The following is a 13,900-nucleotide window of genomic DNA, read 5'->3' as shown; positions in this document are numbered from 1 at the left end:
TGGTGGCCCCACAGCCTTCACAAAGGGGGATTCAGGGAGCCAGGCAGGCACACTGCACAGCCCAAGACTTCCGTGCAGATTCACCTGCCAATGTGATTCATGAAAAATCTATAAAGAACTGTCCAGGTGAACAGAGACTCCAACCAAAGCTCATTTTTCCAACTGGTCTTTTATGAAGCGGGAAGAGGAAGAATACAGTTGAAGAACTGGAAAGGGCTTCACAGATCACCTAATCCAACTCTGCCTCTTCTAGTTTTAAGGTGAAGCTAGTGGGGCCCTTTCAGTTGAAGAAGATTAGTCCCTTCTCCAGCCTGGGAACATTTTAACAATGGAGGTCTTAAAAAAATTTTTTTTTAAATAAGAAATTTATAAGGTATTTCTTGTAGCATTTTACATACAACAGCTCTTCAGATATTCATGTGATACACTTTTATGGCATTAAATCTCTCCACAGGGTAATGAAAAGCCTCCCAAATTATGACATGAAAAATTTCAAAGCTTTGCTTTTACATTTAGTGTGTTGATTCACAGGGCCGGTGTGTCAGAAGTGGGGACGGTTTGCTTTTGAAATAGCCAAATAAAGTACGTGGTAGACTATGCTTCCTTTTAGCATCAGTTTCCAAAAAAAAAGTATAGTTGTGTTGTTATTAGGTTCTTTTTTTTAAAAAGAAACATCTTCACTGTCTTTTGGCAATTTCTGCTTTGTCAAAGTCCTGAGCACAGTCTATTTAAAGGTGCTACTTATCTTCTTCAGATAAACTTATTTTTAAAATTTCTTTAGTTTACAGTTCTATTTTATTTGAACAATATAGTAATATTAAACAAAATGTTGTATCACATGGTTTTTAAAAACATGCAATTATAATAAAGTTTACAACAAAAAGCAATAGTCTCCCATCCTGCTGTCTCCCAATCTGACCTGACTCAACCAATTTGAACTGTTTTTGTTTCTAGTTACTGCTCAGACCCAAGCCAATTATACTTTACTATATTTAGACTCTCACTTTCTTTACACTTCTTTTTTCTGGAGTTCATAATTTCCTTTTCTAATTTGGACCAATTACTTTTGTAGGCATGCGATTGAGTTGCCATCCTCAGATTTCGTTTTATTGGGATCAGATTTGTTTTACTGTTTCTTGTCCTCCACATCTTGCATGCTCTTTGATTTCGCCTTCATGGCGCTGAAATAGATCAACTGGTAACTTCATTATAAAGTTTATGAAGTAAGTTTTCTGGTTTCATAGATTTCTAAAACCACCTTTCTTTTGCTTTCACACTTGGGTATAGGATTCTAGATGGAAAATAACTTTCCGTCAGAACTTTGAATTCATCGTTCCATTGTCTTTCAGCCTGAAGTATAACTGATAGGCTGGTGCTATTTAAATTCTGACTTCTCTCCCAAGTTTCCTGTGTTTTCCCCTCTGAAAGAATCTAGAACTCTTATGCTCAATGTTTTGAAATTTAATAATTTAGTGTACATGTATATCCTTTTAGGAAGTGGTATAGTGGTTAAAAACGAAAGTGAATTATACTGCCTGAACCCAAATCCTGTCTGCCACCTCCCAGCTGTGTGACTTTGGGCGAAATAATCTCCCTAGTCCTCACTCAAGGATACATACCATGTGTACCTCTGAGGATTGTGAGAACTGAGATTCTCACTGTTGCAGGTGGTTGGCAAATAGTCAACTTTCCATAAACTTTAGTGATATTCTGCTCAACCTTCAGTAAAGTCTTCTAATTTGAAGATTCATGTCTGCAACTCTGAGGAACTATCTCCCCTTTCTTTGATAATGTCCTTCTGTTTGCTTTTCCTCTCTGAAAATAAAGCCAGCCATCAGATTTCCTACACTGATTTCTCTTTTCTCTCCTATTTTCTCTTTTTGATGTTCTGTGAAATTTCTTCAACTTTATATCCCAAGTTTCCATTGCCTTAATTATGTGACACACTCATTTTAAATTTCTGAGAACTCTTCCTTATTCACTGATTGTTCCTACTTTATAGTATTATTTTTACTTCATATATGCAATCTTTCCCAAGTCTTATTTTGAAAACTTGAAAACATACAGGTTGAAAGAATCACAGTGATGAACACCTGTATATCCCTCTCACCTAGATTCAATAATTTGACTTTTGTCATATTTATTTATGTACAAATATCTGTGTGTGTGTATGCCATTTACACATACTTTTTTTCTGGACCATTTGAATGTCAGTTACAGATGTCCTAAATAGTTTTGCATGTGACTTGCCTACCTCATCATAATACCATGATCACAATAAAATTAACAAAATCTTGTATCATCTAATATAGAGTCCAGATTTCTCTATTGTCTCAAATGTATGCAAAATCTACCAAATATAAAATGTCCACGCCTTTCCATTCTCAGCGATTCCATCACTATGTTGCATATATACCCCCACCACGTGTACAAAATGAAGTACACACAAGAACATTCACTGCAACACTGCCTGAGAGCAGAAGAAACGAAACGGCCTAAATGTCCATTAATATGGGATTGGGTTAAACAAACTGAAACCAAACTATGGAATAAATATCAAAAACTGACTCTGAAACCAAACTATGGAATAAGTATCAAACAGCTGTTTAGAATCAGCATATTTAGAACTGAAGTATTCTGATATGTACTAATAAAGATAAGTTCAATTTAACTGGAAGAGATTCTAAGTACTGCATGTACTATATCACCATTTGTATTGAAACAAAGTGATGGATGTTTGCAAACTGATAATTTAACTCTGAGGGGCAAAAGAGAAACTGGGAAAATTGCCTCTGGAGAAGTGACTTAGGTGACTGGGTGGAAGGGAGGGCAATTTACTTATCAAATACTCTTACTTATTTTGAATTTCATGTTGTTACATAATTAAAAAGTCATTGCTAAAATGTCAATGAATATTTAATCCCATATAGCAGTGGTTCTCAACCAAGGGTGATTTTGCCCCTCTGGGGTAGATGTGGCAGTATCTGGAGACATGTTTGGTTGTTACAGCTGGAGGTGGGGATAGTACTACTGGCATCTTGGGGGTAGAAGCCACAGATGCTCTTAACCAGCTGGTACACAGGTCAGTGGGCTTCCCTGGTGGCTCAGCAGTAAAGAATTTGCCTGCAGTGCAGGAGATGCAGGTTCGATTACTGGTAGGGAAGATTCCCCTAGACAAGGAAATACAACCCACTTCAGTATTCTTGCCTGGGAAAGCCCAGGGACAGAGGATCCTGGAGGGCTACAGTCCATGGGGTCACAACTTAGACTGAACACGAGGCAGCACAACAGTGATCTGGCCCAAAATGCCAACAGTCCTGAGGATGAGAAACCCTGCTGTAGAGCAGTTCTTCTGGATGAGAAGGTTTGAGAAGAGCTAAGCAAGACTAAGGAGAAGGCAATGGCACTCCACTCCAGTACTCTTGCCTGGAAAATCCCATGGACGGAGGAGCCTGGTGGGCTGTAGTCCATGAGGTCACTGAGAGTCGGACACGACTGAGCGACTTCACTTTCACGCATTGGAGAAGGAAATGGCAACCCACTCCAGTGTTCCTGCCTGGAGAATCCCAGGGACTGGGGAGCCTGATGGTCTGCTGTCTATGGGTTCACACAGAGTCAGACACGACTGAAGTGACTTAGCAGCAGCAGCAGCATCGAGCAAGACTAAAGGAAGAGACAAAAAGAAAGTCATGGGCCTATGCAAGTGTTCCAATCACTGTGCCCTTTAAGACAATTCATTATTTCTAGCTGTGGAGGAGGATGGTTGGAGAGGTCCAAAATGCTCTTGTTTACACAGCTAATTCTAGACTGGTACAGGATTAAGCATCTGTAACCTTAGTTGGTGTTAATAATTTTAACTGCTGTAAACAGTAGTACAGTCACTGTAAGAATGAGTTCAGACTAAAGGTCATGATTTCTAGGACTTTAATCTCTACATACAGCATATGTACAAGAACGTGCATGCATTGCAGCATTGTTTGTAATGAAAATACTGGAAACAAATAATAGGGAACTGGTAGAGTAACTTATGGTATATCTGTACAATGGCTACCATGCAGCCATAGCTCGAATGATTTCCGGGATACCATTAACTTTAGGACTTCCTGGGAGTCCAGTGGTTAGGACTTTGTGCTTCCATTGTAGGGGCCACGGGTTCAATCCCTGGTCAGGGAACTAAAATCTCCTAGGCTGCACTGCACAGCCAAAAAAAAAAAAACCCAAACCCAAAACAGCAGTTGTTTCTGAAGGTTTGGGGGAAGGAACTTCTCACAGTATGCCCTTTTACATTTTTGTACTGTGTGCATACTACTTTTTATATAGACAGCTCTGCCTAAGTCAAGGAGTAAATTCAGTGTGCTGTGTAACGCTACTGCAATGCGTAATACAAGGAGAATGAAATGCGTATTACAATGAAGGTGTAAAGGCATATGGAAACATGAAAGCTGTAGATGTTGAGTAACTGAAAATGTTGAGAGGAAATGAGGAACTTCAAGCCATGCTTCAAATGAGGCACCAATAATCTCGGTCATTATAAATAAACATCCTTTTTCCTGATACTTAAGGTTTTCAATAGAGGGCAGTTGGGGTATTTGTCCTGTGACTACGTCAAACATGCAAGTGAGGTATTTCCCAGATGGCGATAAAAGAAAGCCCCACTTTATGAAGAGCCTAGTGGGTTGGCATGCTTATGACTTGGTCAGCCTACTTGAGAGAAGATGAAATGGAGGAGTGGAAGCCAGGTATTATAGTCCTGGCTTTGCCACTAATTCATTGTGACCTTAGGCAAGTGAACTTCTGGATCTACTGTCTGTCTATAAAAATGTATAGCCCCTAAAAGTCAAATTTGAAAAATGAAATGGATAATTCCTATTCCTAAGGGAAAAAATTTCACAAAAAGATGGAAAAGTATTCAGCTTTCCCATTAAGCAAAAGAATACAAATTTGAGATTTTATACCTGTGGAGACAACAACAAAACCAACATACCATAGCACTGAAATTCTATTAAAATCAGTACAAACATTAATATCTGTAATTTACAAAGCATTCTGGAAAATATGGCATGTTTACATAACTGAACCATGGAGATAGTCCTACCCTTTGACTCAATAACTGTACTTCCCAGGAATTGGGATACTTCATGGATACAAATATATATATATGTGTGTGTGTGTATATATATATATATTATTAATTTATTTGAATTTGAAGATATTAATTCATTTGAATGTTGTACTAATAAAAGAAAAAATCTAGGCAAATGGTTTAATATGGGAACCTCAACTTGAAATATTGTACATCTTTGAGAACCATTTTTAATACTAGAAATGTTAAAAAGAAAATGCTACTCTGTTCAATGTATACAGAGATCATATACAAATATAAAATAATTTCACTTGGAAGAAGTATGGGTATCTTAATCAGCATTTAATATTTTTAAACTGGCTTGTAAATTCTAATAAAAAGAACTTAAGAATGAATTTGAGGAATTCAATCATTTGACCTCTGAGGTCTGTGATTCTTTATTTCTTTGATACAGCATTGAAGGCTTTGCTGTGAGGAAACTCGAGTGGACAAGATAATGGTGGATGAGATAAATCTTCAGAGTAGATAAGACTGTGGTACAGCAAGCTGAGGCCCCTGCAATTTGGAGACAGGGACATATAGTGGGTTTTTCTCTTCCTCTTACATATTAACTCAGGTATGAACTGAATTTCGTGTTATTTATTTTTTTAAAAATTTTAGATATATACTACATCTATATCCACATCTGAGTAGAAAAGCTCAAGAATGATGAGAAAAGATGTAAAAAGGATAAACACAGATATTAGAACAGGGTGGAAGCCTGGAGACAAGTCTAATACAACCTCATTTTACATCAGTGTTTTTCACTGTCTTCATGTTTCCATGAAAGGAAACATGGTATTACATGTAGAGAAAATGCAACTTGGAGAAGATATGGAAAAAAGTAGTAGTGGAGGGGAGGAAGGGAAAAAGGTAAAGGCAGCAAATAAAACACTGTACATCTATGTGTATTTGGATGGTAAAGGGGATGAAGGCTGCTACCACAGGGTGGAAGTGACCACTAAGCCCAAAAGGTAGCTGCGATGGGTTTCACACACGGTTCTATGTATCTCTATCCTGGTGTTTAACTATCCTGTTATAAGTACAGATCTTACTATCAGACTTATTCTAACTCAAAATGAAAGTACAGCCTTTCAAGTCTGAAAGATTAATGCTAATAAACTAGACCTTTAACCATAGAACATTGTTTTCTTAAAAAAACTGCAGAAACTGGTATCACATTGGCTTTTTCTGGTGTCTACATAAAGAAGGATGTTGAAAGATAATTTATTTAGATTGTACTAATTTTTTCTCCTCAGAGCTCATTTTCAGGCATCAATTGTTAATTTCCAAATTAAAAAATTTAAAATCTTATAATAAATCCAGATGGAAAACACATTTTTTCCATATAGCTTCAGAAGGACTTTGCATTGGTTCATTCTATCTGTACGACTTAGGTACGTGTATGTACTCTCAGAAATCAAGTTTTATGTATATAAACTTCTGAGATGAGACTGTCTGAAATGTTCGCAGAACTCTTATTTTAAAGGTCTGGCTTTAGTGCCATTGGTATGCTGGTGGCCACAACTATTTTGTGTCCAGAGGGTACTACTCACTTTGCTTCCATGTTTGACAGAATTTACTGATGAAAAAAAGCTGATGAAGGACAAGTTAGCGCTTGTCCAAGATGGGATTTTGCCTTGAGCACTGAACAAATCACATTTTAAAAGTAAAGTTCAACTTAAAAAAAAAAAAGTAAAGTTCAACTTACATCCCATTTTTGATGTTATACAATACTTGGCTTACTGGCACATGTTAAAAAAATCAAGCTTTACTTTTAATGACTATCAAGCAACTTATTTAGTTCTACTTCAATAAAATAAGGACTATATTAAGCAATTTATCTTTTTTTCCCCCTTCTTAGACTTCAACATCTTGATAACCTTATATTAAATCACAACCTCATTTTACATATTTCAACAATAGTGTGTAAACTAGACTTTTGTTACCTGATTTGTATCTTACTATTTAGAAAATGTTTATGGCAACTTCTGAATTATCTTCAATTAATATTTGGTGCCAAACATCCAGGTTTCAGGCTGTATTTAGTTTCCCTTCTCTCTCTTACCCACCCTACTCCTAATAAGTGGTTAATAGTTTATTTAAAACAATTCTACTTTAAGAACATTTTCTACTTAGAAAAATCACATAGTAAGACCAAGATTACTAGGAAGACCTTAAAGAAATGTGTTAAAAGCTTAGAAGCAAAGTGTGGGAGGAATAATAAAAGCTTAAAACCTAAAGGTTTTTAATAAGATTTGGAAAAAGTTAATCATAAGTATTCAAGAATCATATCAGCACACATTAACATATCACAACTAAGCATTTATTACACTATTTAAGAAGGGAAGTAATTGCAGTGGTATTTCAGAAGCTATATCTTTTTTAATGTAATATATGCTCATAAACTCTAAACAGTATTTTAAAATATACAATCTCTCCAAAAGAAAATATTCAACTAAAGATAGATAACTTTTAATGTAAGCAAAATGTTACAAGATTTTTTAAAATTAAAGTCATCATCTGATTTTCACAACACATGTACAGAAATTTGCAAACTTTCTGTACAGAGAAGTATAACCTCTACTCTTGAGCGAGGCGTTCAATGACACGTCGATAATCTTCCACGAGTTCCTGAAAGCTTTCTTCCAGCTGTTCATGTTGCATGCTTATTTCTATCTGGTTCATCTGGTTTGTCAGTTCTTCCGGTCTGAGACATTTTCTCATTTTAGCAAGATCTCTCTGTTTTTTCTAAGTAACAAACACGAGTATTGGTTAGACCAAGAAAGCTGATATAAAAAAATATGTCTCCAGTGTTAAAAATAGTAGTAGTAGGAATATGCCCAAATCTATCCCATACATTTTTAAGGAAGCCTAAACATAATGTTACATGAATTACAAGCCCTCTAAAAAGAGGGTTCCAAAAGACATGGAATTTGTATCAATTAATGGTAAATACAGGTATGTGAGTGACAGCCCCCCTCCAAAGCATACTAAAGAACTGGCCAGTACAGACACTCAAATATTTCTTTAATAAATAAGGTACTGTAACTGAAGAAAGACAACTGAAATTAAGTGCTATTATTTCATCAATTTTTAATAGTAATTAATCATTAATTATGTTAATCTTAATTCCAAACTGGCTTCTTCTGCCACTATTATTTCTGAGTTCCCTTTCCCAGCGATGTATTTATGGACCACGTATTAATTTTACCATAAACTGTTGGGAGAGTTTCAGGAAGATAGGCCAAAAACTGTCACACTTTAAAAAACAGTATTAACTAGCATTTATTGAGTCTCTACTGTCTAGACATACATTATCTTATTAAACCCTCTCCATTTCACTGAGAAGGAAACTACCATTTCTCAGGAAACTGAGATTTGCATCACCCTAAGAATCTGGTAACAACTTTTAGACAGGTCACTATCAGAACAATACAGTTAGTATACTGAGGATGGGACTGGAAGGGACCAAGTTAGCAGTTAGTTTAAGAATTCAAGAGATGATGAAAGCCTAGGCCAAGTCTGCTTAGTTACAGACCAAGCAGAGGTGGAAGGTACAGAACAGATTTAGGGAGGAAAACACTGGATGATGTGGGGAAAGAATGCAGAATGACTCCAAGATTCCTAGGTGGGTGGCAATACTGCATTATATAAAACATTGTAATATATGAAACTTTCATACATTTTTTTTTTCTTTTTTTATTGCATATGTGTATTTTTTCCTGTTAGTTTTCTTTTTCTTTTTTTTAAATTTTATTTTATTTTTAAACTTTACAATATTGTATTAGTTTTGCCAAATATCGAAATGAATCCGCCACAGGTATACCCGCGTTTTCAACTTCCCTGGTAGCTCAGCTGGTAAAGAATCCACCTGAAATGCAGGAGACTCTGTTTCGATTTCTGGGTCGTGAAGATCTGCTGGAGAAGGGATAGGCTCCCCACTCCAGTATTCTTGGGCTTCCCTGGTGGCTCAGACAATAAAGAATCTGCCTGCAATATGGGAAACCTGGGTCCAATCCCTGGGCTGGGAAGATCCCCTAGAGAAGAAACAACTACCCACTCCAGTATTCTGACCTGGAGAATTCCATGGACAGAGGAACCTGCAGGCTACAGTCCACAGTCGCAAAGAGCTGGACACAACAGAGCGATTTTCGCTTTCATACATTTTGGATAAACTGCTGTAGATTATATCCTCTTTCACTTAAGCATTTAATAAAGAGCTAACTTTATATAGAGATCAGAAATCAAGTATATTAACTTATGTAATCCTAAAAACTATGAGACAGGTACTATAACTTTCTTCAATTGAAAAAAAAAAAAAAGGTGCAGGTGTTAAATAATTTGTCATAGAGGCAGTAAGCAGAGAAGCCAGGATCCAACCCCTAATGATTAATTAGAAGTCCGTATTCTGAATTCCTATATACTGCTACTGCTACTGCTAAGTCGCTTCAGTTGTGTCCGACTCTGTGCGACCCCATAGATGGCAGCCCACCAGGCTCCCCTGTCCCTGGGATTCTCCAGGCAAGAACACTGGAGTGGGTTGCCATTTCCTTCTCCAGGGCATGAAAGTGAAAAGTGAAAGTGAAGTCACTCAGTCGTGTCTGACTCTTAGCGACCCCATGGACTGCAGCCCACCAGGCTCCTCCATCCATGGGATTTTCCAGGCAAGAGTACTGGAGTGGGGCGCCATTGCCTTCTCCCGAATTTCTATGTAACTGCCTACCAAATACAATTAACAACAACAAAAACCCCTGAAAACAGTCTTAACTCCATCCTAAAAACTAATAAATGTCTCTCAAAGGAAACCTTAATAGTTTTGGAATATAAGACATGCAGTGCTTCTCAAACTTAAATGTGCACAAACATCAACTGGGAACCTTGTTAAAATTAAAATGCAGGTTCTCATTCAGTAGGTCTGGGGTGGAGTGAGAGTCTGCGGTTCTAAAAAGTGCTCCTGGATGATGTTCATATTGCTGACTTAGTGTGTGTTTGTGTGCGTGGCTGCACTGCTTGGGGGATTCTTAGTTTGCCAACCAGGGATTGAACCCATGGCCCCTACAGTGGAAGTACAATCTTAATCACTGGATCACCAGAGAATTCCCAATGTTGCTGATCTTCTAATCACACTGTGAATAGTAGTTCTAGAGAAGTGATGAAAATTCAGGTTTATTACTCCCAAGCCCTGGAAGGACAGTATATTCCTCACTCTTCAATCATGTGGATAATAAATCCTTTGTTTCTGCTGTGAAAGTTACTTTTTTTTTGCCAAGAAGCACAACTGCCTCTTGGCGGCACCCAAGTTAAGGAAACGGGTCAGGAACTAAAAGGTAATGCATCCAAAAATTATCATGGTATGTTATAAGAAAAAAAATTATTCTTCTAAACTGCTAACCAGTTATAACATTTATAAAATAATCTAACCCCATTGCTTGAATATGCCTCCAATCATATTAAATTCTCGTATACAACAGAACCATCATTTTAGTTCTTAAATATTAACTATCAATTCTGCTACAAATAACCTACAGAATGAATCATGTGCCAGTGACATACTGTTTTAAATTATTAACTTGTTTTAAAACTCAACATAGAAAACTAAGATCATGGTATCTGGTCCCATCCTGGCAAAGAGAAGAGGAAGAAGTGGAAACAGTGACAGATTTTATTTTCTTGGGCTCCAAAATCACTGCAGACGATGACTGAAGCCCTGAAAGTAAAAGATGCTTGCTCCTTGGAAGGAAAGCTATGACAAAACTAGACACCTTACTAAAAAGCAGAGACATCACTTTGCTGACAAATGTACAATGTAAGAACTGGACGATAAAGAAGGCTGAGCACTGAAGAACTGATGCTTTTGAACTGTGGTGCTAAAGAAGACTCTTGAGAGTCTCTTGGACTGCAAGATCAAACCAATCAATCCTAAAGGAAACAACCCTGAATATTCATTGGAAAGACTGATGCCAAAGCTGAAGGTCCAATACTTTGGCCACCTGATGTGAAGAGCTGACTCATTGGGAAAGACCCTGATGCTGGGAAAGACTGAAGGCAAAAGGAGAGGGAGGCAGCAGAGGATGAGATGGTTAGACAGCATCACTGACTCAATGGACATTGATCTGAGCAAACTCCAGGAGACAGCGAACAACAGGGAACCCTGGTGTACTGTGGTCCATGGGATCACAAAGAGTCAGGCACAACTTAGTGACTGAACAAAAACAACAGATCTCTTACGAGTGTTTACTTCCCCAGTTTATCTCCCCATTCATTGCCACCTTCAATTTCATTGTCAGTTTTTCTCAGATGGATGTCAGAATTAATTTCTATTATAATTTTTATTGACATAGCAGAACATCTCTGAATTAAATTTAAGAGCTCTGAGTACCTAGGAATAAAAAAATACATGTACTAGCTTTATGGAAAACTATGAAACTATTAGAGAAGTTCCTCATGAGCATGTAAACTATGGTTCATTTTTTAAAATAAGTTATTTAAGCTATTTGTTTTATTGATTTTAATATTCCTAAAACTGCATATGTATACTGCTTTGTATATGTAGGAATTATAAATTCATCTTTTAAACTGTGTTTAAAAAAAAAAAACTTAAACTGATTGGGGATCACCTCTATCCAGCAAGTGACTTACATTGGGAGTACAAATAAAATACTGAAAGACAGAACTCCAGAAGACTGGAATAGACCTCCTCTAGGCTCAGAAGAAATTTCTCCCTCCAAAAACAAACAAAAAGCTAATTCCTTCATAGACTAAGGCTGTGGATAACTTTAATTAATGCAGAAAAATTAATTAAAGATCATATTAGTGTCAGTTTATTTAAGGTCCAAAAAACAACTTTCTTCTTGCCTAGTTTTCAGAGGTTCCAAGAAGGTTTACAAATATCTCAAAAATTCTACCACCTCTAAGAGCGCCTTAATTTCCATCTGCTCAACCAGTCTCTTTTGTGAACTACAGAAATAAGGTTCTTTTGCAATAATTTAAAAATAATAATGGTGTGGAGACATATAAAAAGTCCTAAGACTTATCGAAAGGTTACCTTTAAAAACATGCACACTGTATTGTATTTCTTTCTCATCAGTTCCTCACTATGGAAGTATTTCCATTTTAGAGAAGAGAAGCCTAATACCCAGATTTTAATAAACTGTCAACACACACAATTTGTAAAAGTTAAAGCTAGACCTCAAAATTGAGTTTTCTGATTCCAAATCCAATGCTATTATAACAATGATTCTAAATTTTGTACTTGCAAACCAATTATGAATTAAAATATGCCTATGAAACAATATAAAAATTTAAATGCTAAAACCAAGCAGCTGCACCAACTTTTCTTTTTTTTTAGTCAAATTGTTCAAATTTATCTTTTTTTGAACACCTGAAAATTACTTCTGTACTAAAGAATTTCTTTTTGTGCTTTTAAAATGATTCTAGTTAATACAAATTATTTTTATCCCTTCTTGGCACTGATACAAATAAATTATCAGTACTTAAAGAACTTTTAAAGTAAGGTACAACTACTTCTAATATCTACCCAAATAAATTTCTTAGTGGAACTAAACTGATATGGAAATTTAAGCCCTTAAAAAAAGGCAGCACAGAATTGGACTTTGCTATCAATAAACAATTCCATTCCTCTGTAATAACTTAGCAAAGTTACATTTTCTTATAATAAAATGTATTAAAGTAAAACATAAATTCTAGATTCCAAACTTTCCCCATTTGGCATATATTTTAAAGATTTTTTAAAAATTCAAAATCACACTCAGTATTAAGCAATTTTACTTTATTCTTAAATATAATTTTGCATTTGAGAATGCTGTGATAGCACAGCACAGTATACAAGTATCAGCTTGGAATGACAAATTGGAGAAAACCATCTGCATACATTCAACAAAGAAATCTTCTAACTCTTCCTTGCATATAGGGCATTCAACTACTTCTAGGCTTTTACCAAGTTTGTGGTAGGTTTTCTATCACACTGTGGCTATCAACCCAGATCAAGATTTCTTGGTTTTCTCAATGAGACAGAATACTGGATAACTAAACTCGTTAAACTTGGCATACTATAAATAGGGTTTCAGCAAGTATCTAAAGAATTTAATATTTTGTATGAGTGCAAGGATGGTGATACCGATTTTGACTGTTAAGAATTTAAATAGTTTAATAACCAGTTTTTGGTGGTCTTTTAGAAAAGGTGAACTTGCTAGACAGGTGAGGATACTTAATAATATAAAAAAATTATTATTCTTAAGCGTAGACAATACTTGCTTTTATGAACTACAGATATTCCCATTATTTGGCATAACTTCCTGACTGCTATTTATACTTAGAAATCATCTTTTATTTGCTGCATCTGCCTATATAAAATGTCACAAGTATCTGAGATACATAATTTAATAAATTACTAAAAGTTTTAATACTCTTAAATGTTGTCATGCTAACATCTAATTATATTGTTCTATATGCCCAATTTCATCATAAAGAAATTTTCCAGCTACCAAGTTAATATTAAAGATCAAAATCTTTGGAAAGTACCATTTCTACCAATTTTCTGAAGTTTCTGAGCTGACAAACATAAAGACTGATAAAGAATAAAATGTTATTTCTGACAAATTTGGGGGAATAGTCGTTATAATTTATTACAACCTGTTATATGCAGATGGTAGTTCCTAAGTTAGAAAATCAATTAAATTGATTTTATTAATTGATTAAATTTAAGTATTCCATTAAATTGCTTAATGAAATGGCACTATGAAGAAAAAACATATT

General features: G+C 35.8%; 1 protein-coding gene across 2 annotated transcripts in view; it reads right to left on the bottom strand.

Annotated features, from left to right (window-relative positions):
- Positions 1 to 7,430: 7,430 nt before the first annotated feature.
- HAT1 (histone acetyltransferase 1) overlaps positions 7,431 to 13,900 on the bottom strand; it is a 39,775-nt gene continuing 33,305 nt past the window's right edge. For both annotated transcript variants that reach the window (XM_005887571.2, XM_005887572.3), the window contains exon 11: positions 7,431 to 7,873. In XM_005887571.2, the coding sequence (XP_005887633.1) occupies positions 7,706 to 7,873 (168 nt within the window). In that variant the 3' untranslated portion in view covers positions 7,431 to 7,705. The remainder of the gene's footprint in view (positions 7,874 to 13,900) is intronic.

The sequence above is a fragment of the Bos mutus genome, chromosome 2 (assembly GCF_027580195.1).
Source record: "Bos mutus isolate GX-2022 chromosome 2, NWIPB_WYAK_1.1, whole genome shotgun sequence".
NCBI lineage: Eukaryota > Metazoa > Chordata > Mammalia > Artiodactyla > Bovidae > Bos > Bos mutus.
The sequence above is the reverse complement of the archived record's forward strand: the minus strand, read 5'-3'. Positions and strand labels throughout refer to the sequence as shown.